Source organism: Podospora pseudoanserina, chromosome 1 (assembly GCF_035222485.1).
Source record: "Podospora pseudoanserina strain CBS 124.78 chromosome 1, whole genome shotgun sequence".
In the NCBI taxonomy this organism is placed as follows: Eukaryota; Fungi; Ascomycota; class Sordariomycetes; order Sordariales; family Podosporaceae; genus Podospora; species Podospora pseudoanserina.
Genome location: NC_085920.1, coordinates 6994241 through 7021197, shown reverse-complemented (window position 1 = coordinate 7021197; position 26957 = coordinate 6994241). Strand labels below are relative to the sequence as shown.

The 26957-nt window shown below is 53.2% G+C and overlaps 8 protein-coding genes across 8 annotated transcripts; 1 reads left to right on the top strand and 7 right to left on the bottom strand.

Moving 5' to 3' along the window:
• Positions 1–900: 900 nt before the first annotated feature.
• QC764_119670 (uncharacterized protein) lies at positions 901–1537 on the bottom strand (the record flags this gene model as incomplete). The annotated part of the gene is made up of 4 exons (XM_062943231.1): positions 901–910; positions 979–1085; positions 1248–1421; positions 1493–1537. The coding sequence occupies 4 exons, from the start codon at positions 1535–1537 to the stop codon at positions 901–903; spliced, it is 336 nt and encodes a 111-aa protein (XP_062806305.1).
• Positions 1538–2333: 796 nt separating this feature from the next.
• QC764_119660 (uncharacterized protein) lies at positions 2334–6055 on the bottom strand (the record flags this gene model as incomplete). Its single annotated transcript, XM_062943230.1, is given in 9 exon segments — positions 2334–2547; positions 2557–3244; positions 3301–3358; positions 3409–3630; positions 3688–4095; positions 4151–4832; positions 4906–4998; positions 5181–5368; positions 5390–6055. Coding segments are annotated over 9 exon segments (2724 nt in total). The 5' UTR covers positions 5561–6055.
• A 2776-nt stretch (positions 6056–8831) lies between these two features.
• On the bottom strand, positions 8832–13271 carry kap95 (karyopherin Kap95). The gene is made up of 5 exons (XM_062943229.1): positions 12621–13271; positions 12443–12501; positions 10148–12371; positions 9985–10093; positions 8832–9928 (listed from the first exon to the last, which is right to left on the bottom strand). Exons 1-5 carry the CDS (start codon positions 12670–12672, stop codon positions 9739–9741), a joined length of 2634 nt encoding a protein of 877 aa, XP_062806303.1. The 5' UTR covers positions 12673–13271; the 3' UTR covers positions 8832–9738.
• Positions 13272–14244: 973 nt separating this feature from the next.
• Positions 14245–17458, bottom strand: LEU4 (2-isopropylmalate synthase (Alpha-isopropylmalate synthase) (Alpha-IPM synthetase)). The gene is given in 5 exon segments (XM_062943228.1): positions 14245–14613; positions 14677–16257; positions 16312–16456; positions 16596–16737; positions 16743–17458. Coding segments are annotated over 4 exon segments (1839 nt in total). The 5' UTR covers positions 16604–16737; positions 16743–17458; the 3' UTR covers positions 14245–14508.
• Positions 17459–19234: 1776 nt separating this feature from the next.
• QC764_119630 (uncharacterized protein) lies at positions 19235–21154 on the bottom strand (the record flags this gene model as incomplete). The annotated part of the gene is made up of 1 exon (XM_062943227.1): positions 19235–21154. One exon carries the CDS (start codon positions 21152–21154, stop codon positions 19235–19237), a length of 1920 nt encoding a protein of 639 aa, XP_062806301.1.
• Positions 21155–21343: 189 nt separating this feature from the next.
• QC764_0023210 (uncharacterized protein) lies at positions 21344–22444 on the bottom strand (the record flags this gene model as incomplete). The annotated part of the gene is made up of 2 exons (XM_062940079.1): positions 21344–21750; positions 22357–22444. 2 exons carry the CDS (start codon positions 22442–22444, stop codon positions 21344–21346), a joined length of 495 nt encoding a protein of 164 aa, XP_062806300.1.
• Positions 22445–24465: 2021 nt separating this feature from the next.
• QC764_119620 (uncharacterized protein) lies at positions 24466–25698 on the top strand. The gene is made up of 3 exons (XM_062943226.1): positions 24466–24690; positions 24768–24825; positions 24903–25698. The coding sequence occupies exons 1-3, from the start codon at positions 24638–24640 to the stop codon at positions 25287–25289; spliced, it is 498 nt and encodes a 165-aa protein (XP_062806299.1). The 5' UTR covers positions 24466–24637; the 3' UTR covers positions 25290–25698.
• QC764_119610 (uncharacterized protein) lies at positions 25167–26732 on the bottom strand. Its single transcript, XM_062943225.1, has 2 exons — positions 26145–26732; positions 25167–26089 (listed from the first exon to the last, which is right to left on the bottom strand). Exons 1-2 carry the CDS (start codon positions 26619–26621, stop codon positions 25595–25597), a joined length of 972 nt encoding a protein of 323 aa, XP_062806298.1. The 5' UTR covers positions 26622–26732; the 3' UTR covers positions 25167–25594.
• Between the last annotated feature and the right edge of the window lie 225 nt (positions 26733–26957).

Genomic DNA, 26957 nt, shown 5'->3' with positions numbered 1-26957 from the left:
AACAAATCAATGACCGCTACCCCTGCTGCACAGTGCTAAACGGACCGGACCCCGAAGCTCGCGCCGGATCTCACGTCACCCCGCGACAACTTTTGGATTATGGATTCCGAGTTCCGCTGGCCTCGGCCGGAAGCAACGGAGACTCCGGAGCTGGTGCAGGAGACTTGTGGATTTGCGCACAACGTTACGGGGGCGTGGCGTCGCGACACCGACGACAGTGACGTAAGTTGAGACCGGCGAGGACTAGGAAGGATGATGATCAGTCGCAAGTAATAAGGTTGGTTGGTCTCGATGGTGGGTTTGGGGGTTGTTCGTAACGGGCGCTAGATATGGCAATGAGCACTGTGCTGGTAACAGTTTGTTGGAGTAAAATATTTGATGGTTGGCTGGAGATGGCTCCCAAAAAAGATGGGCGCAATTTGGTATACTGAAATGGAACAAAGAGACTTGGTTGATTGCTTTGGAGGACCTCGATCTGATTCGCGGCTGCTCTGCCAATTCGCGTGTTGTCAGCACCTCGCGTGTCGAAATGCACTAAGCAGTGAGTGCACTAGTCGGATATAGCGATATCGAGATAGCCGAGAAGTCATCAGTGTGAGCCAGCAACACACAAAGATTCAGACCTCGTCAAAGCTTCCAGGACCAGACAGGTAGGCACACTCTTGTTGACTCCCGTTGAGAAGAATGAAGCTGAGTTTGATTCCCCTTCCTGCCACCGCCAACACCACATGATATCATTGTCCTCAGTGGTACACTGGAGAAGACGCACCCCCTTTATTTGTGCTGGTCCCCGTACAGCAAAACGCCTGCCTTCTTGTTAAAGAGTCCTTGTTCCTAGTATTTATACAAACAGCCCTACGTCGGTCCTCCTAGACACTGCCTCTTCGTCCGCTGACACCTCTAATCCCAGCTGTGAGTCAGGTTGTATTAGCACCTCCCGTCTTCTGCAGATTCGGAGTGCAAGGATCAAGAACCTACCCGGTATCCTTCTGCCTGAGCACTTTCCCACCCTTGTCCTTCCCTGAGAGCCCGCCCTCCACCACAAGCCTGTCGTGCTTGTAAAACTGGCTGATCATTGTTTGCCTCTGTCGTTGTCTCGTTAGCCACTGTGTCTGCTTCTCTTCTTTTGAATGTCTCCTCCAGCACCATAACCCCAAAGCCTCCCTCTTCTCCCCGGTATCAAAATCCTACTCTCTTTCCCATATACCTGCCCCTTCCAGACTTCACCGCGGAAATCCGTGACTCACCTTCAACAAGTGCAACTGGTTCAAACCCTCCTGCACCAGCTCCTGCACCCTCCTTTCCTCCTCCACATTCTTGTTCTCCCTGAACGCATCCCTCGTCCGTCGCTTGGCGTACTCGCGAAAGTTGTAGTTGGCAAACTGGGAGGATTGCCGGAGGAGTTGCTTGTACTGTTGTTTCTCCCCAATCCATCATTAGCATTTATCCTCTACTTGCTCAATCCAAATGTTTTTTTCTGGGGCAGGCATACCAGCGAAAGCACCTTTTGCGCCTGCTCCGGGCGCGGGGTAGCCATTTTGTTTTTTTCCTTTGGGGGTTTCGCTCGTTTTCGGTCGCACGCAGGTTTTTGCTTTTTACTGAGATTGGGGAGAAAAGGTTCAGGATTGTCAACGTCGAGAACTGAAGAGATCTAGCGTGGGTGTTACGTGTTTGTGTGGTGGTGGATTAGAATTGCTAATCCAGAATTATTTCCAGCATCCAAAAATCACCTACTGAACTGCCGCCAACCGAAAACGCTCTCCGCTCCCGTCCTATGACGGAATGCCGCGCTTGGCGGCGAAAGTTCGGATAGACCGCTGGTGGTTGCATATTCCATAATCGAATCCTAGTGGATATATGCACATCAACACCACTTGGCGCTGGGCCAGCATTCAGGGGCAAGAAGAAAATGCTGTTTATTCCCCTGTCATTGAATCAAGACTCCAGATTTGTATCACTCGTTCTTCCTTACTAAAAGACACAAGGAAACAATAATGGCCGGGTCGACTGAAGGAAACAAGTAGCCCCATAAGCAAAAAGGCAGCAGATCAAAATCCACCGCTGTTACCCCCAAAGCTCCAGAGTTCAGAAACATGTTAACAAAAGACACTTGCCATCCCGATTTCCCGGTCCAATTTTTTATCCCATAGCCTACCTTTGTATCCCCGTAGGCAAAAGAATGACAAAAGTCATCCCCAAAGCAAAAACAATACCCTTGACCTAAACGACGAAATATCTCTTTCCCAACTCCCGCTATCAAACGACTACCCATCCACCCACATCAAAGGAAAAAAAGCCAGTACCAAAAATGATCCATCTCGCTCAACCAAGCACTAGTACCCCGTGTACATGTGCGGCGTCCCAACCCAGTTCTGCATAGTTTGAGGCACCCCATCGCTCATGTAATACCCCAACTCGTTCTCATACCCGTCATTCATCGGCAACCCTTGATGCTGCGTGTAATACGGCTGCGGTGCCGCCTGAGGATCATACGGGGCGCCCGGTGGTGGGCCCTGTCCCTCAGCGCTGTGAGGATGTTGACTGGGCCCGGGAGGCCCGGGAGGTCCTGGAGCCGTCCGATGACTATCGAACGCCTCCAACAAAAGCCCAAGCCCATCAGTGGACTGCCTACCGCCTCCTGTCGGTGAATGCTGAGCATGCTGTTGCTGAGGCGACTGGACCTGATGTTGCTGCTGAGGTGCGTGCGGAGGCGGCGGCGCATTAGGCAGTGGCAATCTCAAGTTGGGATCAATATACAACTGATGAGAATTGGCCGAGGGAGGCGGGCCCTGGGGTAGCGGCAAGATGGCAGAGCTTGGACCGCTGCCTTGTGTGGATGTTGGGGACACCACACCGTTGTGATTCTTGGCGCCTTCGGTCGAAGGAGTTGACGCTGGCAGGAGACGCGGCTGGATCGGCGTGAACACATCCTTGAGCGCCGGCTGCAGGACGTGAGGGATTGGATCTCTCTGGATTGAAGACACTAAGTCTCCCGAAGATGGAGAAGGGGGTGGAGGAGAGGAAATGGGGTGGGCTTGTGTGCTGTTCGAACTCGGAGCACTCACGCTATCAGCCATGCTGCCCTGCGTTTCTGCTGCCATTCCTGTTTTCGTTCTTGAAAACTTTTCCAGGTGGTCGAACCACCTAGACGCGAGCGGCCAGATGTTCTTGCTCTCGTTCAGAATACCGAGGATGCGCTGGACAATCTGCGGAGCATCACGCACGAGAATAGAGTCGGCACACACTGTGAAAATGTTAGCATATTTCCTTGCCATCGCTAGCCAGCAAGGTAGAACCTACACTTGGGATATTTGCACAGATAGCATGCCAGGAAGCCACATGTATATACACAGAAAGCCTGCCATCTGTCAGTACAGCTCTCAGTGCCAAAAGCCGAATGATTCTTACAGCCATCTGGGCTCCGGGACCCTCGTCTGGAGCTCTGTCTCCGTACTGGATCTGGATCTGCTCATACAACTCCTTGACATTTCTGAACAGCTCTTGCGCCATATCATTCCAAAAGCGCGCCAAGGTCGCGTCTGAAGTGCCATGGTTGATCATGTTGTGTATGTACGCCTTACGGAGCACAATGTTGCAGAGCCGCGGCGTCATGGTCACTCCGAGATATGCCTGCATAAAACTCAATTAGCAAAGGGCCACGCAGCAAATAGCGTTCGATAAGCACACCAGATCATGACCTTCCTGCTTGTAGCCCTTCAGCAACAGGCTGCTCCACCTATGGTCATTCGGCAGCAATGCCTCCCACTCGGCCAGTTTCTTTTCCAGGACAGCATACTGACTGGTTGGCTCCCACGGTCTCGCGCTCTTATCGTGACTGATGGCCCGTCTGGAGATCCTGCCCCAGTAGTAATGCGCCTGGATCAACGTCGCAAACAGTGACCTTCCTGGGTCAGCAATCAGCTCGGGTTTCTCCAATGCAGGTTGGGTGTCCTCGAGAGCTGCTCTCGATTTGGGTTCCCGAGCCGCCGCAAAGTCTTGCTCGTCACAGGGAAGCAATGCCGTGATGTCGCTGGCTGCCAGCAGCACAGGCGACTGTGCGCTTGAGTGCAAATTGTCCTGGCTGTGAAGCATCCACTAGATGCACGGTTAGCAAGCCCCTTCTCCAGGTTTCGACAATTCAAGAACGTACCAAAGTTCTCCTTGCTGATTCGGCTTGGATTACCAGCTCCTTTGTTGGGTTTACCAAGACGTACGTCTCCTCCCTGTGCAGCTTGAGCAGCGTTGCCATCCTCATAGCGACGGCCATGTTGATCGAGCTCTTGTGAGTCAGACCACTCCCTTGCTGCGCGATACTCAACAGATAGAACGCCTGGCACCTCTCCAGACTTGGCTCCCTGTATAGCTCCATCATTGCCACAGCCGAAGCATGCTCCATGAAGATCTCGGCCGCGTTCACAGCACCGCCGTACCGTTCGACCAACGCCGGCGTCAACCTAGCGCTGACACTTAGTATTCCCAGAAGCAGAAACAAGCTGACTGACCGGGGGTTAACCGTCAATTTCTCGATAAACCTCTGCTTGGGGATGAATCCCAACTGGAAGTAATGTCTCGTAAAGTTGTTCACTGCGTCTAGGATATCCTCCAACGGTGGCAGGACCTCCCAGTCGTCCGGGCTTCGGGCAATGAGCTTTCCTCCCGGGCTCATCACCGCTCCGTTGGCTAGAATCTGCTGCTGCTGCTGCTGCTGCTGCTGCTGGTCCAGGACATCCCTTCGAAACTTGAGAACCTCTCGTTTATTATTCTTATCAGCCCGGACCCGAGGGTGCCGGTATTCGCGGTCCTCATCTGGTTGGCCGCGGACTGGAAAGACACTTTACACGCGCATCAGCAATCACTGACAAACAAAGGAAATCCCTCAGGTCATTGGGATGAGGTTGATCTCACCAGTCTTCTGGTCCAAGTCCTGCATCGGTGCATGATTGGCAAGGTGGCTTTCCCTTGTCCGTTTGGTGGCATTTGCTTCTCATACGACGACATCTAAAGTAGAGGCGAACAAGATATATGTTAGGTCAAGGAGCTTTACAACCTGGCACACATTGGCAATATCTAAGATGAAATGGAGGGAAACAGGGAACTGAGCTTCTGGGCATATATGCACCAAACAGATTCCGACTGGTTTGATCGGCAACCGATAGACAGAATAGGATCAAAGTACGCACCTTCGGCAGGCAATAGGAGCTCTCCTCTTGACAGGTGGAGCCGCTGGAGGGGCTTGGGATGGCTGCTGTTGTTGTGGTTGTGCTAGAGCTACCGGCGACTGTGGGTGCTGCTGCAATTGATGGTGGTGATGCTGTGGGTGTTGTTGCTGGATCTGTTGTTGCTGGATCTGTTGTTGCTGGATCTGTTGCTGCTGGATCTGTTGTTGCTGTTGCTGTTGCTGCTGCTGCTGCTGTTGCTGTTGCTGTTGCTGTTGTTGCTGCAGCTGTAACTGGGCGGCAGCCGCAATAGCAGAAGCCGGCAGCGGAGGAGGCGGCATGTCCATCGTGACGTTGGCACCGGCAGCATCAGGAGCAACCACGCCCTTCATTTCAACATCCATCTTTTATCTTTTTGTTGCGACAGCGACCTCCTGATGTTGCTCTCCTGCCTTCCGGTCTCGCTCGCACTCTCTTACACCGGTGTGTCGTCCTCAGCACTACCGGCGATGCAAATCACAGCCGCACGTCGCGCGCCGCGATGCACGATTCGCGAGGTTTTGATCTGCACCAGGACTTGTTTCCCGCCGTATTCCACCACTGTTAAGGATATTCAAAACGAACAAGAAGCCTAGAACGAAGACCGGATGGTCGAATGCTTGCCGGAGGGACGCCGGAAAGAAGCAGCTGTTGCTGCCAGTGGGGTGGGAATGTTGCCGGCAGGGCAAAGTCGAGGTCCAATCTGAGCTCTGTGAGTTGCCAGGTCGAGGGGGTGTGGGGGTGTTTGCAAAACGTGACGGCAGCGCTCTAGGCAGCTAACCTTCCAGGGCAAAAGTGGAGGAAAACGTGTTGCCGGGCGCTCTTTTCGGGGCAAACTGCGGGGGTGCTTCAGGCTTGAATTCGAGTCAAAGAAAAAAAAAAAAAAAGAAAAAGGAACATTCCACTGGTCGCTTGGGCCGTGCTGGCGCTGGCTTTAAACTATCCTCTCAGCAAGACACTGAAGTATAATGCCATGAAACGTGCTGCTTGGTGATAGAGGATTGGTTCACCGGTGAGAGGAAAAGAGAGAGAGAAGAAGACGAGGAAAAAGCAACTATAGTTCCTTTGCTTCATCCCACCCCCCTCTCCCCTCTCCCCTCGCCGGGTTTCCGTCCGTCACATCTTCCCCCTCCCCCCCAGAAGGCTGATAGAAAACCAGCCACACGTGGTTATGGTATTATCTATTGAGAGTGAGGCACATTATCCTTGAACTCCATGTACGAACGGATCAAATCCCGTCGTAAAGATAGCGACGAGACGTATTCGTTGGTTCTCGCGGAGCACTGCCTATCACCAACAAGGCCGGCCTGCCGCCCGAGTGTCCATCCACGCAGCATCGTGTCATTTATCCCCCTGGTCCCACGTTTCCGTCCCATTTCCATCATGGTGCAATATGGCGAGCCTAGTCCGGGCTGTATCATTGTAGTGGGTGTTGCGTGGCGTGTCAGACTGCTCTCCAAAACCATCCAGTATCATGCAAATCATCTTTGATCTTTCTTCAAAGACTATTTCGGGCAATTATCTTGTACTTCCTTGGCTTGCCTGCCATTGCAGTGTGACATTGCAACATAAAACCGTCCACCTCTATTGCCCCAATATTCGGGCCATCCCTGATGAGACTATGTTACCTGCCGTTATTTTCCTGATCTTCTCTCCAACTCCCCAGATACTCTTCCCCCCACCACCACCTCGGCACACCCACTCGCATTCCCTTCCCTTCCCTTCCCTTCCCGCCGTCTGACATGCCGTGCTCCGTGGTTGTGAGCCTCTGGGTACTTTCCATCAAAGCAGACATATTGCCACCCTGACCGGTCCTCGTTGCCAGCCCAGCCAAGAGTTCTAGTCCATCAAGTCCACTCTCACAACCGCTGCTTGCCGAGCGACCACACCCACAAATGCCCACCAACACGACGGCACGGAATAAGCCCCGATTCGATTCATGCTGCACGACCTGCCGCCAGCCCACTGGCCTGTCTGCCTGCCCACACACCCACCACGGCAGCGGCACAGTCCAGAAAAAGTGTCACAGCGAGAGACGTGAGAGTGTGGGGGCATTGAGGAGGAGGCTCGCTGAAGTCCTGCCCGACGGTGTGACAAGAAAGAACCCCCAAAACAGACCCCTGAACAAACGACGCTTGAACTCCCACAACAGTGTTAACGACACTGTCTGGACATGTTCACATCTGGTTTCATGTTGATATCAACATCGATCTTCCAAACCAAACTCCGGGAAACACATACTTTGAATACTGGAAGATGCAGAATCAGTAACGTAGAATGTACCGACTCAGAATTGTGCTTTATCTACTCAGATCAGAGCAAGACGCCCACGCACTGTCCCACTTACACAACCACCACCACACCGAGCCCCCAGCATCACCAACACAACCCCAACCATCACCAAATACATGCCCAATGATAAAACGAACAATCCATCCCGGACTATTATCTTGACCAAAAGAAATTACACCCATTCCTCCCCATGTCTTCTCTGTCTCTTTCAACACCACAAATTACTGAGGAGGAACCAGTCCTCTACTTCACCAGAACCACAAAAAGCTGCAAAACATGATAAGAACGGGCCGTAGCCCAAGAAACGCCCCCTCATCAAGAGTTCTCGTAATAGTCCTCGTTCCCTTTCTCTTCTGTGTAACTGGGAAAACAAACCCACCGACCAAAGCCCGAATCACCCGAGCCTTGCCCATCCCCATCTCAAGCCCATCATGGCAATCCACCAATTCCGTCCCAAGTGAAACCCTAGGTAGGTTACGAATAACTGGAATTGCCAGCCTGCTAACAAAACAACAAAGCTACTGCCTATTCATCATCGGAGAGGAGCCCTACCCCGACCTTCCCTTAAAGCACCAGCCGGACATCTAGGGAGGGGGTAGGAGGGTGAGTAAGCAACGCAAGAGAAGAAGACCAAGCCCTACCCAACACCAACAGCCACTTCCTTCCTCTCATACCCAATCCTCTTCACCTCCCAAGCCGACAGCACCCGGCAGCTGGATCTTGCCTAAGCCATCACCTACCTACCTGGACCCCTCATCCATGGTCCTCCCAGACTCATCGCCTCCGCTAAAAGCCTTTAAATCACCCAGCGGGAAATCTTATCTGATCCCCAATCACTGCCTACCTTCCTACCTTAACCCCATCTTCTCAACCTCTTCCTTTCCCCCGTCTTATCAGATTGATACCACCACGGCAAATCTCAACCTCCTCATCTGAGCAGGCCATCCCCGCAAGTCTCCAAACCAGCAGCAACGGCTCAGAATCCCAAAATCAAACTAACCCGTCCCGCCACCCCCCGCTCGCCGGGCCCGTCCATCCGTCCCGTTTCATTCCGTGTGCTTGTGTGTCTGTGTGTGAGTGAGTGTGTGTGTGAGTGAGTGAGTGTGTGTATGTGTGTGTAGACCTCGATGGACCTGGATCCAGATGTTGTACCACCTACCTACCACATCTTCTCCCGCGCGGGAGGCACAGTTCATACTACCTGAGTTACGGCATCATTTCTTGGGACAACACCGTTCTAAACAACCCATAGACGTTAGACTTGACATCATCAAGATACTACATCTCATCTCTAATGGTATTCATACACGCAACAGCAGTCACATCACACAGCCAGCCTCATCCTATTTGTTAGGGGTAACTTCTCATTCCTAGCTCTCTCTGTCTACCTAATCCGTAATCACAATAGCAAAAACCATTCTCGTCACTCGACAAAAGGTCCGCCAAAGCAAAAAGAAAACGGTGGGTATAGATCCGTTTCCCGATTTCCACCCTCCCGCCATTCATGTCGAGCAAAACCATGATGACCAAATCGACACGCTAGGTGCTTTTCTTGGTGTGTTGTTGCTGCTCTTCTTGTGTTGCGTGTTGAGTAGCGGTCCTGGCAATACATGCATTGCTTAGATCATGATCAAAACTCCATGTGTATGTCAACCTGCGTTCGAATTCCGCTATCATCGTTTCCTTTGACCTCCCATCCAAACTCCAGAACCTGTCCACTTGAACCGGTTTTTGAGCCATCCGTCCCGCCGCCGCCGCCTTTTGGGTAATAATGCGCTGAATAAAAAACTCTACATGATGGTGTCATATGCTCCATGCCCCTACCCGTTGGAAACATGGAACAAGTACATGATATCGCTCTATGCCGTCCCACAAACAAACAAGATAAAAAAAAATAAAAAAAAAAAAGGGGGGTGAAACAGTGCCAGCAGTCGCAAAGATACGGTAAAATAGTGTAGTGTCTTCTAGGGGTATGATGTCCGAATTAATAGTGCAATGGGATCTATATACACCGTCTGTGCATCTCGGTACTCGTCCATGTGATGTGTGTGGTGTGGTAGGAATTGTGTTGTGCCGTGTCGTCAGAGGTTGCGCTGCTTAGGGGGATCCGGGGGGGGGGAGGTTGACGGGGCCACTTTACTGCTGAACAGACTGTCGGGTGCCACTGGGGCCGACGCAGATGGGTCTCAGCACTCAAAGGAAGGGAGGGGAGGATATGGCAGCTCCTTGCTGGCCAAGATTATTTTTTGCTTCATGTTTGCGACATCATGCCCTGAGCGCCGCCGATTTGACGCTTGACTTGTTCGCGGGCCCAGCGAGCAGTCTCAATGGTGCGGGGCTGGAACTCGCGGTTCTGGCGCGTCTCCTTGATCATGGCGGTAAGCCAATCCGCACGGAAGGCTTCAACCAGCTGGCCATTAGGATAAGCATCGGCAAGATCACTGGTTGGTTGTTAGCAAGAGCCGCGTTTGAATAATGACCATGAACTGTAACTTACCCGATGACACCCATGGCAGACCGCATCAAAGCTTCGCTGCGGTTAGCATCGTTGGCGATGACGTTCAGCATCTCAAAGATTGACTGAACATATGGCTCCAGGACAGCAGCTAAAAGAAATGGGTCAGTTACATTCTCATGCAAGAATAGGGGACACAACATACTCTTGTTGCCAGACTTCATGGCTCCGATGATGCCACCCCAAGCATCCATAATGCCTTCTCTCAGGGTGATGACATAGTCGAACATTTCATAGGAGCCCTCGGCGCCGGCGGTGACGGTAGCAGCTTGCTGCAATACCTGCGCAACGACGGAGAGGTATGTCTCAAAGTGGCCACCAATAGCGCCAGCAATATCGCCAAAGCATTGGAGGATGGCAGGCTTGAACTGGTTCGCAAGAGCAGTGCTCCTGAGGTTGTTCAGCAGGTAGTTCATGAAGTTATCGCACCAAGGCTGGCTGCGCTCGCCCATGGACCGTGTGATGTCGCTGACGAGGCCAATAGCCATCGAGCAGAGACCCGGCTCTTCTTGGTTGCCAAGAGCATTGTAAAGGAATGGAGAAAAGGCATCCATGTACTTGACAAAGTCCTCCTCCATCGCATTGGCAAGACTGCTGATGGTTGTGAAAGCGCCCTCGGGTACACTAGACTTTCCGTTGACGCTGCTCAGAATCTGGAGCAGGCACTGCATGATACGGTCACCCTGAGGAGCGATCTCCTTGTCCAGGCGCTCGATGATGGCCTGGAGGACGGTGCAGAGACTGGTCTGCATGTCCTCGAGGATGATCTTGTCTTCAATGCTGACGACCTGGGCCTGCATTGGGATGGTGCCCTCCAATCGCTCGATGGTAACGGTGGAAAGAGAGGCGACAGCCTGGAGACTCTCGCTGGCAGCGTTGCGCACGAACGTGTTCAGAACCTCATAGGCAGCAGTCCTGACGGAAGCCTCGCAGTCCATTCTGCCGGTGACAGCAAGCAGGTTTGTGACGCTCTGGTTGAAGTGAGGAGTCAAGGGGTTTTGAGCGGACTCGCCGTCACCAGAAAATCTCTCGGCAATGTTCATCAGGGCCCAGCAGCAAGAAGCGGCCATCTTGGGAGTGTTCATAAGACCGTTGAAGAGCGAGCGGATCAGAGCATCCAGGTGCTGAGTAGGGTCAATGGCATCGGCGCAGGTCTCGGTGATACGGCCGAGCGCATAAGCGGTCGAATCCCTAACGTGGATGGAAGGATCATCCATCATGGCAATGAGAGGGCCCATTCCTGACTTGACAATCCCCTCCAAGGTCTTTTCTTCCGGACCGTCCATGATAGCACCAAAGGCAGAGACGGCGGCATCACGGTAATGCCAGTCGTCGTGGCGGAGGTTGGCCTCGACAAACGCAATAACTGGAGGGACAATAGCAGCTCCAACCGACTGGGCATAGAGCTGCAAGCACTGGTAAGCGGCACGCGAGATGTTGTACTCGTCGTCTGAAGCGTCCTCGTCCTGCTTGGTGAGGAGGGCGAGGAGAACAGGGACGACCTCGTTGGTGGCAACGCGGCTGAAGTTGTAGAATGGGCGCATCTGCTCGGAGCTCTCAACCTGGGCATTGTCATCTTCAATGGCAATCTCCTCCTCGCATACTGTGCTCCAGAACTCAACCGCCAATTTGGCAACATCCTCGTCATCGCTCTTCATGCCCAGAATGGTAAGACCAAACAGAGCCTTCTCCATGTAGAACCGCATGTTCTCATAGTAGAGAGCCATGATGCGGTTCAGGCAGCCATAAGCACCCTGCTGAATCCGAGAGTCCTCGGCCTGGGTGGCCTCGCAGACAACCTGCATGATGTAGTTGCGCTCGCCTTCGTGCTTGAAATTGTTTCCGACAAATTCGAGGGAGTCACCCAACGCGGTGATGGCAGCGAGACGGACCTCGAGGTTGGTCTCCTCCTTGCGAGCACCCTGTACTACTGCCGTCAAGATGGCGTTCGAATGGGCAATCAAGCTGTTCCTCAGATCCTGATCTTGGCTCTCGCAGATGAACCCGATGGTTGTGAGGGAGGCCTGCTTCTGGTGGGGGCTGCCTTCGCTGACGTTGCGGACAAGAGACGCCATAAGATCTGGCCACTGGTCACGGGGCAGCTCGATCGCCGCGATGGCAGCGACGACCTGAGCGCAAGCCTGGCCGGCCTGGGCATTTGTGGAGGAAAGCGTCTCGAGAGCCAGCTGCTTGACGCGGGTCTTGGTTTCTTGGTCGGTCTGGTTCAGCCATTTCGCTTGTAAAGACTGTTGTCTGGCAAACTCGCGGGCACTGAAGGCGTTCTTGAGAGCGATACCGGCGGCGGCTCGAATATGTCCTTCGGCATTTTCATTCGCCAACGCTTGGACGAGCGTCAGGAGGTATTGTGACTGAAGGACAGAACATGTTAGCGAGACCGCCAGAATAGGGGCTGAGGAGGGCGAGGCCAGCAAAGACGTACAAAGTTTTGCTCAGCGGCCTGGATGAGCTGCTGCTCAGCGGCATTACGGAGCGCGCCATCTGGAAGGAAAATCAGTTAGCATGTGGGTGTCAGAGGAGATTCAACGATGATCACAACGTCATTTCACGTTGACCGCAGCGCGCCTGCAAAGAGGGGAGGAAGGCAGCAAGAGACTTACCAGGGCTCAGCGAGTTGGTGAGGACAGTGTTGATGTCCGGAGAACCTTCCATGGTTGCTGTCTGGATGCCGTGTCCGGGATGGAAAACGGGTTGGTGTGAAGGTGAGAGGAGGGAGTGTTGACAGGGAGAAAGTTGGTATTCGACGCAGCTAAAGTTTGCGTGGAACACAAGCGGGGGGTCGTGGATCCACGGGGCTTATCGGATTAGGACTACAAAGTCTTAGTGCCGCTGTTAGTTCCTTTGAGCTCCAAAAGCAGCCAAACAGCCAGACACGTACGTCTGTCTGCCTCTCTGGTTCGGCAAACACGACTTACAGCGGAAGAAAAAGGCTGTAGAGATTGGGCAATACACTCTGTCTTTCGAGTCAACAACCGCACCTTTCAAGTCTGAAGAGCTGTTGGATGCCAGAACCGAGCAAAGTCGCTGTATGGCTGCTAGGCAGAGACGAGTGGCACGCAAAGGAGTGTGTCGAATGTAGACGAGTTGATTGCGAGACAGCACACAAAAACCTGTCCTGGGTATTTGCCAACGAACTACTAGTCTCTGTCGAGGATGTGATCGAGGAAGGCAAGGAGAAGCGGTCTCTGGAAAAGGAAGAAGACGATGGCGAGTTGATGCAGGGCAGACAAGCAGACAGCAACCAGACTCTGGACTAGACCACTACCAGTTTCTACTTTGCTCTACATAATATAAGCGGTGGACGCTCAACGTGAATGAACGTTCTTGTTGCCGTGGTCCTGACCCCGCACTGTGCGGCCAGACTCTGAACCCATATGGAGCCCCGCACTTTTGCAGTGTTCTCAGGAGGGTAGCCCAGTGTCAAAAACCTTGGTGCACACGTTTCTAGGTGGGGCTGCCCCTCGCTAGACACAAGAGCACTGACCATCTCGTCAATCTGCAAGGCGACAGGAATGGGGCTCTCCCCTCTGTCATGCAGCCTGGCAGCCTGATAGGGAGCAAGAGCCGACCCCTTCAAAACAGCATGCCCAAAGAAGACTGTGATTCTGGATTCTGCTGTCAGTACCCTTGCCTTACACAACTCCTTTCTGACCTGTCATGCTCTGATGAAGTTTTACCGATGCTAGAATCACTTTCTGACATCTGTGTCAAGGATCAGCATGTCTTGAACAAGGCCTTCACGTGTTAAAAAAAAAAAAAAAGAAACATCCATTTCTTCAGCCCTGCAGGGCCGTTTGTTCTGAATGGAACTTCTTCTAGACACTTCTGCGCCTCCTCAAACCCACCAATCAGGGTCGCCCATGGCTGGGCAAGGCAACCACTGACTCTTTCTCTTTCCGAGCCTTGTTGGTTTACCCACCTGTCCGACATCGCAACACCAACATAAGACTGACCCAACAGAAACAATGCTGTTCTCTGAATATGGATAGGTATGTATCTATGAGTGCGATCAATGAAACGATAAATTCCCGAACACACCCCGCGTCTGAACCTGGCACGGCGCATAAATTAACTCCAGATGTCTCTAAAGATTTCATTGAATCGGTTTCTCAAAATAATCACCAAGTACCATGTTATAAAGCCATGAAGTTCAGCCATGAAATAAAACCATAACTTTTCACCGAATACTTGTCTCAGCAACCTCCCCCCCAAAAAAAAAAACTTTGGTATTAAGTAAACCACTCCCGAAGCCCCCTTTTTTTTTTCGAACCGTGATGCACCCATGCTACCCCCCGGCTAAGGTAACTGCAAACAAACACCACTAAGTGCCGATAACAATGTTGGAAAAAGGGTGATGATCAAGGAGATGTCATGAAACAAATTTTCCCACCCTCTCTGCATAAACTCATATGAAAATCAAGGCCTGTCGTGTCAAGTCATGTCTTCGCTCGTTGCTCAGTCTTTGCCCATGCCCCGTTTGTTGGCATCTTATTCGGCCTTGTGCTCCAGGGACTGCATGTCCGGAACTTGGAGGCCGCCATTGGTAAGAGTCTGCTTGGGAATAATAGGGCTCCCATGGCGGCTGCTGGCAAACTGTTGCAAATACTGCGTTAGCTTCTCACTATCAATGACTTGGTGTACATCAACTTCACTTACGTTGCTGGCAGCACTAAGCAGCGCAATCAGCGAGCTCTGGACCACATCCTCGTGGATGCCCACTCCCCAAACCTTCTCTTCCACACCCGGGGCCACGCATTCGATGAATGTCGCCGCCTTGACTTCCCGTCCCCGGCCGACAGCATGCTCCTTGTAGTCCTGGACATCCAAGTCAATACCAATGGTTCGGAGAGCGTTTGCGGCACTGGAGATCGGACCGTTGCCACGGCCGCGGAGCTTGTACTCTTTGCCGTCAATCAAAATAACACCCTCGAAGACTCTCATCAGATTCTTAGTATCCTGGGTCTTGCCAGGGGCCGGAGGTGCGGGAGAGGCGGAACGGTCGGGGTTGACGTTGTAGTCAACAATGTTGAAGCGGGAGTTCTTGTCAAGGTGGTAAGTCTCCCGGAAGAGGTCAGTAATCTCAGTGGGAAGGAGCTCGCGACCCTTCTGCTCCGCCATAGCCTGTACGACCTTGGCGAAAGCGACTTGCAGACCACGTGGGAGGTCCAGATGCAGGTTTTGCTGGATAACCCAAGCGGCACCACCCTTTCCAGACTGCGAGTTGACGCGGATGACGGCCTGGTAGTCGCGACCAATATCCTTGGGGTCCAGAGGGAGGTAAGGAATCTGCCAGTGGTCATCGTACTCCTTACCCTCCTTCTCCCGGATTTGGAAGCCCTTCTTGATAGCATCCTGGTGAGATCCGCTGAAAGCGCACACCACCAGAGACCCACCGTACGGCGCACGTGGGTGAACCTCGATCTTGTTGCACTCCTCCACTGTCTTGATGACCTTTTGGAGGTCCGAGAAGTCGATGTTGGGAGTCACGCCCTGTGTGTAAAGGTTGAGGGCAAGAGTGACCAGATCAACGTTTCCTGTCCGCTCCCCATTGCCAAACAGGCACCCCTCTACTCTGTCGGCTCCTGCCATCTGGGCCAGCTCGGCCGCAGCAACCGCACAGCCGCGGTCGTTGTGAGGGTGAAGGGACACGCAGATCTTCTCGCGCTCGGAGATGTTGCGGCAGAAGTACTCGATCTGGTCGGCATAGACGTTGGGGGTGGACATCTCGACGGTTGCCGGGAGGTTGAAAATGATGGGGTTCTCCTTGGTTGGGCCCCATGCCTCCTTCACAGCCTCGCAGATCCTGACAACAAATTCTGGGCTGGTATCCGAGAAAGTTTCGGGACTGAACTCGAATGCCCACTCGGTACCCGACTGCGACGGATCGTCCTTGGTCAGTGACCGTACCAGAGCCGCACACTTGGAAGCAAGAACCACGCTCTCATCTTCCGAGAATCCAAAGATAACCCTCCGGAAACATTCGCTGGTAGCGAGATAGATGTGGACAATGGCCTTCTTGGCTCCCTTCAGCGAATCGACTGTGCGGCGAATGAGGTCCTCTCTGCAGGGCGACAGGACTTGGAGCCAGACATCGTCAGGTACGGCGCCCGGGGTCTCGATCAGACGTCTTGTGAAGTCGAAATCGGTCTGGGAAGCGGAGGGAAAGGATACTTCAATCTCCTTGTAGCCGAGCTCGGTGAGCATCTGGAAGTAACGCCATTTTTGATCACCGTTCTGTGCAGGGAACATCGTTAGCCGAACTGTTGTCTAGCAGTCGGACTCCAGACATACCATGGGGTCAACCAGACTCTGGTTGCCGTCTCTCAAATCTGTTGCCAGCCATCTTGGGGCCTTCTCGATGACTTTGTCTGGCCATTGACGGTCTGGGAGGTTCAGAGGTTGGAACCTCTTGTACTTCTTGGAGGGATCCTTGAGCCTACGACACCACAAATTCCCCGGTTAGCCATTGTTTTCCGGATTTGTGTCTTGTGTTTCGTGGCACTAGGGAAAGCTGTCCTACTGTGTTCTGCTGCCATGTTCCATGGAAAACAATGGGGTCAAATCTGGAAACTTACATAGGCATGGTGGACGAGATGCGGGGTGTTGAATCAAGAGGTGCTTGATGGATGCCTTGCAACGGCCTTTAGGGGCGACGGAGGAAGTTAAGCTGCTGCAAGTAGAGTGGGCCGAGAGCAGTAGGTGTACTGTGATTTGCAACTGAACTGAGAGGGACCGGACACCTAGAGCTTGGGGAGAGAGAGACTCTAGGTATTATTCGTGGAGCCCAGGGAAGATTCTTGATAAATTGGCGGCCAAGTGCCCGTTGAAGTTGGGATGAGAAGCAGCAAGAAACAAAGCGGTGTGCCTATAGGTGGTAGGTAGGTAGATATGGAATATATGGACAATGGAGATCTAGGTGGACGGGTAGATCATGGATACTTAAAGAGACGAAACAAGCTGGCGGGCCTGAGTCATTCGAGGTGAGTCCCCGTAATCGTCACGGCGCAAAGACCGGCCAAGGGCGCCCGAGAATGCCACTACCGCGAAACAAAAGAGGAAAGCATGGGACCCAGCCGAGGGGTTGCCGTTGCCATTGAGTGCCCAGCATTCGCCCGAGTCCCGTTTTACATACATAAACGCCCTCCTGGGACTCGCCACCAAATCAACATCCGCCAGCAAGCACGCCAGCTCGGTCGGCAGCCGGTTGAGGGCTTGCCGTGAAGAAGAGATGCGCCCTTGAGAACAGAGCACATGATGGACAGATACCTGAAGTTTGAAAGCAGAAACCATGGATTGGCGGGGTCGTGCAGTTGATCCCTGTCCTACCCCAGCACCGAACCCGAACCCCTCCACTAGCAAGCCAAGAACCAATAACGTCGACTCCTTTGCCTGCCCTGCACAAACTTTTTTCTTTCTCTGCTACGCTCTGGCCATCCATCCATGGCCTGCGTGGGCGGGTTGACGTGAGGCCGACCTGCTTTTGGCCTCTGCATTTGCAGGTCAAATATCAACTGGAACGAAGCCTCTGATCCCCATCCGATTCGTCGCCGATCACCGGTCAACCTCATGCTCCCAGCGGAAGAGGGGGTTCCCCGGCCTTGGAGGGGCATCAGAATCCACCTACGTAAAATGTGGACCCTCCGACCTTTCAACGGCCGCTGCAAACCGAACAAGCATCGGATGGCGCCATCAACTCAACACTCACACATGGGACTCTTGACCACCAGTCATCAGGAAATATCCAAGCGCATCACCCGTCGACGGGTTTTATATCTCCTACATGCGCCGTGTCTTCTCGCGACTACACTAGAACACCCAATGCCGAGCCCCGCAAGCCTCACCGGCTACCGACACATCACGTTTTGGCACTTCCCGTTCCCGAAGTCACCAGAGAATACCTACATCCTCGACTGCATGCTGCAAACAGACCGCAACATACGGCCCCTTTTCCCCCTTCCCGTGTCACCTACCTTTGCCCCTTTTCTGTCCTACCCATCCAGCTGCTGAAATTATCACCGAAATCCTGTTTTATATGACCTTCAAAACCAGGTTCCCCGAGCCCCCAAGCACGGCTGAACAGACCAGTACCAAAGACTTTTACCCCACGAAACGGCACGGAGACGTTGCAACCTGCATATAACCACCAGCTTGCAACTATTCCCGCTGTCGATCAATGCTACTCAGGAACATCTGATCTGATACATTGCTGATCGTTAGGGTTGTAGTCGAAATCAACAGCTGAAGTGGCTGTACGTAATCGACTTATACATGGAGGTCCTTGCCATGTGGTGGTGTAAGCCGAAGTCGGAGTTGGCTTGTATAAACGTCCATTCTGGGATATGTCGTGCTCGAGACTGAAGGCTTTGTGACGTTTGTGGACATATTGAGCCGTGTTTTTCGAGAATGGTGACAATGGGTCATGAAACTTGGAACACGATATGTCGAGTTACATCACGACGATGGAAAGCCGAGCCCTGCAGCCCCGTGGGCTTGATGTCAAGTGACGGAGCTGTCAAGTACCAAACTGAAGGGCGAATTGACAACAGGGCAGGATGTTGGATTTACCAATCCCTTCATGTCTTCAATTTAGGCATGTTGTAAATTCAGAAATCAAGTTGAAGAGACCTGTGGTGTCACAGTGTTAAAGCCGAACTCCATGACATCCGTCTGTCAAGAGTTCGAAGTTCAGGTAGCAGCCTATCACATTCACAGGAACGCGTTCAAGGATAAAACACGTACCTGAGTTGAACTCTTCAGACGTCGGGCAAAAGACAGATGTTTGCGTGGCATCAGCGAACATCATTGGACGTCGCATATCATGAAATTGAGAAAGAAGACCAGATACAGTAATTCATATCAATTATCTTGCCTCTCCATATCTAAGCCATAAAGCCATTCGCTTTCTGCGTGTCAAGCCAAGGCCCGTCTATAGGGTATATAAAACGCTCTTTCCACCCCCCCCTCTTCTCTCCCCGTTATCCAGCAACATCATACACAAAAGCACCCTTCATGTCCCGTTATTTACAAAAAAATCACACAAAACCCAGTGATACACCACCACCCACCCAAGAATAAAAAGGCCAAGGGAATAGAGAAAAGAGAAAGAATGTTAACCCCCTATCCTATCCGAATCACCAAGCCACCCACCCTCCCAAAGAAAATAAATACCATCGAAGTGAACCAACCCCAACCCCAACCCCTACTGTCCTGCTCACTACCAAGTAAAGCTCTCCTCCACAAAATCCACCACCGTCCCCAACCCCTGCATCCCCCTAACAGCACCCCTAACATCATCCCCCAACCCCCCCGGACCGCAAACCCCAACCACCATCGCCCCCATCTGCTCATCCTGCTCCTTAGCCAGCAGCGTGACCACGTTCGGCCTGCCCGGCAACTTTTGCACCGTCCCGCTCGTGCTCAGGACATTAACCCCCATCGCTGTCTTTGGCCTCGTCACAAAGATCTTGATCCGGAGGATCTCTTGCCTGTTGGGGAGGCGCAGGATCTGCTCCATGTAGGGGTGGATCCACTCCAACACCTCGTGATCGCGCACGATCCAGACGAGGGTGATCCGACGGGTGCAGGCGGTGCGGTCGTTGCAGCCGTTGATCAGGTGGCGGATGTAGGAGAGTTGGTGGGTGATTCCTGTTGCGCCAGCAAAGAGGACTACGTGCCCGTAAGAGTCGAAGCTGTGGTGGCCGGCGTAGGGGCCTTCAAAGGCTGCTCGGAGGGTGAGGGCTCCCAAGGGGGAGGCACGGGCGGTGTTGTAGAGTTGGCGGGTGAAGCCCGTGTGGGCGCCTATGATGAAGCTGACGGTGGTGGAGGTGGGGGTTGTTCCCGGGGGGTGTTTTTCTGAGGAGGATGAAGAGGAGTAGGTGGGGAGGGAAGAAGGAGAGTATGTATGCTCGAACCAGGCGATGGAAAAGGGGTGGTTTTCCCAGGGTTTGAGACCGGCGAAACGCAGATAGGCGTGCTGGCCGGGTCTGACGGGGATGTGCCGTGGGAGGTGCATCGTCACTCGGCAGGCCTCGCCGGGCATGGGCTCGACCGTCGCGGTGGTATAACCCCTAGACGACCGGTTGGCATAGGCGAGGCGGATGACGCGGGCGAAGCGCTCGGCGCCCCAGAGGATGAAGATGGCGAGGACCCAGGGGATCTGGGGGAGACCGCCGTGGACGGTGGCGGAGACACAGTGGATCCAGGTGCAGATGAAGGCAACGAGGGCGAGAATTATGTGGGTGTTGAGAAAGGACTCGTAAAAGGCGTGGCGGACGGGCGAAAGGGAGAGGACGAGGATGACGAACATGGCGACGACGCCGACAGTGCCAGAGCTGATGAAGCGGTCGTAGAGGATCTTGTGCTTGACACCCTCCCAGCCGTCGTCGGCTACTTGGACGACAGCCCAGGCGATGAAGTGGATGAGGACCTCGAAGACGGACATGCGACCCATCCATCGGTGGAGGAGGTTGTAGGTGTCGAAGCTGATGTTGAGAAGGCCAATAAGGGGGTTGTTGCGACCGGCAAAGATGATCAGGGGGATCATGTTGACGACGGAGAGGGTTCCTGATCGGCCACGAATTTCGGCACAGAGGGCGTACTTGTTTGCTTGTTGCCAGTCGAGGACGAACATGTATGCGAGGTTGCTACCCAGGTATACGAGGAGGACCGCTGCTTGGAGTCTCGATGGGAGAGTGCCCATGTTGACAGCGCTGGAGAGCTGGATCTCGCGGTTGTGCCTCTTCTTCCATAATGGGGCGTAGATGAGTGACCTCTTCAGACCGGGCATCCAACTCCATTGCTTGACCTTCCAGAAATGCTGTTGCCTCCCCTTCGTATTCATCGCCGAAACCAGCCGTAGCTTGGCCCACGCCAACTGTCCTATCCTGATGAGCAGTATCATTACCCCCAAGCCGCCCAATGTCCACCAGAGGATGTCGGTGAAGAGCATGTTGTTTGGCTGATTGACGCCGTTGAGACCTGTATTATAGGGGGTGATGGTAGGGTTGGATATTGGTATTTCTTGGGTATTGGTGATTGTTGGTATTGTGTCTCGTAGCTGAAGTAGTGCTTCGGGAAAAGTGAGGTCTGGATCAGCGATCCCGCGCCGAGGATGGTCCATCCTGAGACCACGCATCTTGATGGTTGGGTGGTGGAATGGAAGATTGAAACGAAGTCGAAAGAGTCGAAGTGATCGTGATCGTCAAACAGATATGGAATTGCTCCAATGCGCCCAGTGACTTGCTTCTTTTCCCAGCCGTTTGTTTGTCACTGAACCGCAGTGGGTGAATCCGCGTCAAGATTGGACGTTAGGCCACATACATTGCTATTGTGTGGCCAACAATGGAGAGGGAGGGACAATAGGACGAGAGGAGCAGGTCCCCTGCCCTCGCGTGCTCTTGAGGGCCACAACAAGGAAGAATCCCCCGGTGGACAGGCAACCTCCAGAAAAGATTGATGACCCTGTGTTGATAAAGGAAGCTGTGACCAGGATCGTCAGGTCGAAATTGAGACCGTTGTCGAGGCCGTGCTTGACTTGGCGCCGAAACGCCGGCACAGATCTGGAGATGTCACTAAATTGGCCCAGCGCAATCGCAACGATCTCTAGAAACGAGGCTAGAACGTCGCCGGTCTGGTTCGTAACCTGGGGTAATAATTTTCGTGGTACCTGCTGCGGGCGGAGACAATGTAAACAAGCCGGGTGGATGACCAGGTCGTGTGCCGACTGCCGTACTGTTGGCGAGAAAAGTCAATTGTTGTTGGCTCCAAAAGACAGACAATAGAGATTGGCCACGGGATTCCAAGTGAATGTGCTTTTGTTGGCCTGCACAAGAGAACCAGAGAGGGCATACAAGAAACAAAGAGAGGTTATAACCGTGGAACTCGCGTAAAGAAGTGTGCGCGAGAGCTCCCAGGGATATATGTCGAATGATGAATCCCAAAATTCGCAGGGAGGATCGCTCAAACGAAGGGAAGTGGGCGAGATGAGAAGAGACAGATATCGTTCGGTTCGAATTGCGAAATGCCGCCCTTTTCTCTTTCAAGTCGTCCCTCACACAATAACACAGACAGCCAGACACAGTCCGACTCTGGTCCGTGTACCGAGTGACTGAAGCACCGGGCTAGAAGGCAAACCAAGATGGTCCCGATAGAAGGGATGAGAAAATGGGCCGAGGGTAAGGAGATGATAGTTCGGAGGGCAACACAGACTCTCCAAAGTTTAAAAAACAAAAGGCAGGAAACTAAAAAAGAGAAACCATCGTGGCAGCACTGGAGTCACTTGACGGCACCATCCGAGATATGTACGGGATCCAGGTACATGATGTGGCATCTGCCCACCTGCCTGCCATCTCGCATCTTGCCCCTGAGTGAGCCGCAGAAGCGAAGGGCCAAAAGGGAACATGTTCTTGCGGCGCGACCAGCCCATTCTGGCTGACAGAACTTTGGGCAAACTGCCGTCATCCAACCGGGCCTCCGGGATGGGTTCCCAACGCTCCCAACGAGCGTGGGGTCCCCGGAGTTCCTTGCCACTCGCACCCTATCAAGACCAGGCGGAGGGCCTGCATCCAGACCGAACAGTCTGGAGGGGTCATATCCATGGGCTGGCGGTGGAAATGGTTGGTGTTGTCCAGGGGCAGGGTGGAAAGCCAAGACATGACGACCATGTCGTCGGTGTCTTGCTCAAAGCGATTTCATAGGGCGCGGGGCAGCAGCAACGGGATTCAGAAGTTGAGGCAGCTGAGCCATTGGGAGCTTCTGATTGGTCCAGTGTTTTCCAGGGCGTTTCTCAAACCCCTGCCCCGACAGTCCGCCCCGCCAAGAAAACAGCTTTGTAACCTACACAAACAACCAAGACACCAGCCCTGAGGTACCAAGTATTACCGTTGCCAAGTCATCGAGAAGACGGCTGGGAAAGTAGAGGACGGAAGTTCTGTAAATATGAGACGTCCAAGATCTCTTGTCAAGTCTCTTACGGCCCGGTCTCCAAGCGATAAATATTCTCCGACTCGACTCTCACCCATCGCGGATGTTCACTGTGCTTACAGCATACTGTCATCCCATCACTCACCGCGCAACTGGAGGATCGCCGTTCCGTCCCACAGGCCTCCCTACTTCTGCATCCCTGTGCCACTGGCACTGGCTTGAGAGAGCGACAAACCGGCCTGCAGGCCTAAGGCAGGTACCCGGGTGTTCCCATTTGCCATAAACCAAGGACTTGGAAATCGTCAAAGAGTCGGGATGACAGAGTTTGGTGATGGGCAGTAGTGAGGCCTGTGGTGATGTGATGTGGCTGGGGGCGCCATTTTTCAACCTTGTGCGTTTTGAATCGCTCCCAGGCACCATCAACCTAATTGGAATGTATCCCTCTTCCTGGGAACGGAACACTCTTGCACGTTTTGGCATGTTTGTGGCGGAAGCTGCCGAAGGAGGGCAAGTTAAGCTCTGCCTCGTCCAACTTCCGAGAGCCCGCGCGCCGGCACGATTTTGGATACGGAGGCCAAACCACACATGGCACAGCACACACACGACGCAATCAATGTTTCCATCGGGCTAACCTTTGCACGCGATCCCTCGGCGCTCGCTTCGATCAATGGTGGTTGTTGTACGAGTATCAAGCCGAGGGCTGTATTTACTGTTCCAAGGAGCTGTGGCCCACGGCTTCCGGAAATGACTGCGTAACCGCTGTCTGTTCGTATTCTGTTTCGTTACACCCTGTGAGATACTGTGGTGGCGAGGTGGTGGACTCTTTTACCCATCCTCGACGAATCTTACCATATCGGCTCGGAGGGCTATGTTTCCATGCTTGGAAGATCATCTAGCAGGCCGTTGTCGAAGCCGAGCCCAGATCTGTTCACCGTATCCGATATCCCGGGAAGGCCGTGGAAGGTAGTCAAGTTGCTTTCAGACATCGAGGCTGATCAAAATTGATATCTTTAGCTTAGGTCTCGGTTAAGCTGTGAGTTTGCCAACATGGCCGACAAAGAGTGATGGAAGTCTCAATCTTGGATTGGATACACTGGTGATACGCGCAGAGATCCGTGCTTCTGCTATGACATGAGACTATCCATGCTTGCCATTTGCGGATCGGTTTACGAGCTTGACGAGGCAGCCGGGATGAACTCGAAGAACTATAGTGTCAATGCCATGACACTAGATTGTGAGAGCCAGGAAGACATATACGGAGATCCTGCTGAATCGGCAGTGCTGTCCAGTTTGAGAAAGCGCCACCTTTTACTAAACCAAGAGAATAGGAATGAATCGCAGAGCGCGAGATGGGATCTGATCACTATACTCCGTAAACCCATAGGTGTTGAAATGAAGTTGATAAGGCCCAAGCGTCATCCCACCTCTTAGCTTACACCACACAGTGCCAACACCGTGCCCCATACACCGTAATCCCGTCATCGCATTGGCCGGAAATTCCCGCCAGAAAGTAAAGCCGGAATTGAGATGCCAAGCCCAACCCGGGAACAGCATCACGAGTGAAACTGAATTGGCGCCGACGACGACGACGAGCTCGCCAAAAACCCTCGAGGGACCCCTTGATACTCGATAGTATCCCCCCCAAATCGCCCACCTAATCTGTGCGCCGCCCCGTACAACCAGACAATTCCTCACAATGGGCTCGAGCTCGTCCAAGCCAGCGGCTACCGCTCCCCAGACCTGGAAGGCGTATGTCTATTTACTTTCCCGGCTCACGAAGCTCTCAGCAGCAGTCCAGTTAAACTGACGTTATTTCTTACAAACAGCCCCGGCTCAGCAGGCCTCTCCGCCGAGCTCGTCCAGCACCTCCAGTCCTCCCCCGAGGTAAGCCACCACCACCACCACCACCACCACCCCACCATATCTCCTTGCTCCCTCGAAGCTAATTCTCTTCCCCACAGACCGACGCCTCCCGTCTCCAGGCCATCGAGCTCGAGATCCAAGCCCGCGTCGCCGCCGAGCTCAAGCGTCTCCGCGACCAAGAATCTGAAGCCCTCCGCGCCGCCCAGGCCAAGCTTGCCGAGTCGACTGACGACAAGACCGCCGACGACAACTCCAAGACTTCGTATACTGTCTCCAAAGAAGTGCAAGCTCTCCAGAAGAAGCTTGAGGAGCGCAAGAGGATCCGGTCCCAGCTGCCGGAGAGCCTGGAGAATGCTCGGTCTGGGGTGGTGAGGTGCTTGAGGGAGAATGACAGGCGGCCGTTGGACTGCTGGAGGGAGGTGGAGGCTTTTAAGGACGAGGTGAGGAGGGTGGAGAAGGGGTGGGTTGAGAAGGTTGTTAGTTAGGGGTGGTAACGAAGTTGGTGGTCGGAGGGAAACGAAGGCAAGGGGCCGAGAGCGGTGTTCATAGAGGGATTAAAACGAGGTGAAGATGACGAACCACCCAGAGTTGGCTTTGAGAGCACTGACCAAGGGGTGTCAAACTTGTATCATATCGAAGGGTGCCGAGGGCTGGTGGGAGATATCACTCAGTCGAGGCTTAAAAGTGAGCAGCTATAGACAATGGACTGGAAAGCAAGGCAAGCAGGCGTTCAAATTGCATTTCTCCAACCCCAAAAATGATGAAATGTTTCAACTTTAGCTTGTTTATTTTACAGAACCTCAGGAGGCTCAAGTATGATTCCTATACCACCCTCCTCACTTTGCTGCTCCTTTTCAGTCGTCTCCTGCTTCCCCTTCTCAAGTTCCTGTTTTCTCCTCAGCCCCTCCGACCGTTTCCTCTCCCTCCTTGCGTCTGCATCCTCCCAACCATCCTTCTTTTTAGGTCCCTCCTCAAACCACCCCTTCAGTGCCTCCCTAAACCTCCCAATCCGCCTCTCATTCTCCTTGAACAACTTCTCACTATTTCTCACCACCCGGTCCAAGTACCCCCTCCCAACCACCGCCCTCCTCACCCCATCCGTACCTTCCACCCCGATCAAGCTCTCAAAACTCAACCCCATCGACCTGACAGCAACAACAGGGTTGTGGTCGTCGTCCTGCCGTGAAAGTAAGCTCACAGCGCCCGTCTCTCGAAAGCCAGCCTCCATGCCCGCCTGGATGACCTTTTGGGCGTGGGAGTGTGATGCCGTTAATACATGTAAAATCTAATCTTGTTAGTCCCTTTCATCATGGAAAAAAAAAAATTGGGGGTGAGACTACCATGGGCTCAAACTTGAAGTGCACCATTCTCCCCTTCTCGTCACCCTCTTCCCCTTCCTGACCCTGCAACGACACCAACCCAAACAACGATTCATACCCCCGCTCCAGCTGTCCAGGCGGCAACGAAGAGATGGGATCATGGCTGACAAACAGCCACTCCCCGCCTCCCTTCCCCCCAGCACTCGAACTCCTCACCCCTCCCGCTGTTGCTGCTTCCTCCCGCTCATCTTGTGGAGAGGTACCAGTAGAGCGGCCTTCGAGGTAAACGCTGACTCTGCCCGCACAACTGCTTGTTGTCACGAGCCCTTCCCGGGCGTTGATTTCGTCGATGAGGTCGCGGATCCCGACATCGACGGATCCTTTGGGCGAGAGGTCGGTGTATTCTGCGTCTGGGACGGAGAGGGCAGACAAGATTTTGGTTTTGCGGTTGGTGAAACTTTGAGAGGGGGGAGGGAGGGGTTTGGGTGGTTTTGACATTTTGACTCCGAAAAAAAGGAAGAGGGAGAGTGAAAGTGAAAAATTGGAGAGGAGTGCTGATGTGAGTTCGAGGTGTGAAAGAAGGTTGAAGAGTTGAGGGTCAAAAAGAAGTGGGTCACGTGTGGTTGGGTTGGGAGGTTGAACATTCAAGGTTGACAATGACGCTCAAACCCCTACTTTCACTGCTGCAAAACAAAAGCTAGGTAAAGTCATGTAGTGCAATTGGAACAAGAAGGCAGCACCTGTAGGTTTAGTCACATCAAGCGGCCAGCACATAAAAGTTAAACATACAGGTCAACCTGTCTCTTTACTCCGAACTGACATCAAGCCGATGGG

Excerpts from the sequence above, each read along its gene's own strand:
- QC764_119620 (XM_062943226.1), top strand. The coding sequence starts at position 24,638 with ATGGGCTCGAGCTCGTCCAAGCCAGCGGCTACCGCTCCCCAGACCTGG. Across the intron at positions 24,691-24,767 it reads GCTCCCCAGACCTGGAAGGC|CCCCGGCTCAGCAGGCCTCT; the intron begins GTATGTCTATTT and ends TCTTACAAACAG. Across the intron at positions 24,826-24,902 it reads ACCTCCAGTCCTCCCCCGAG|ACCGACGCCTCCCGTCTCCA; the intron begins GTAAGCCACCAC and ends TCTTCCCCACAG.
- kap95 (XM_062943229.1), bottom strand. The coding sequence starts at position 12,672 with ATGGAAGGTTCTCCGGACATCAACACTGTCCTCACCAACTCGCTGAGC. Across the intron at positions 10,094-10,147 it reads CATGAAGTCTGGCAACAAGA|CTGCTGTCCTGGAGCCATAT; the intron begins GTATGTTGTGTC and ends CATTTCTTTTAG. Across the intron at positions 9,929-9,984 it reads TCTGCCATGGGTGTCATCGG|TGATCTTGCCGATGCTTATC; the intron begins GTAAGTTACAGT and ends ACAACCAACCAG.
- QC764_119610 (XM_062943225.1), bottom strand. The coding sequence starts at position 26,621 with ATGTCAAAACCACCCAAACCCCTCCCTCCCCCCTCTCAAAGTTTCACC. Across the intron at positions 26,090-26,144 it reads ACTTCAAGTTTGAGCCCATG|ATTTTACATGTATTAACGGC; the intron begins GTAGTCTCACCC and ends TAACAAGATTAG.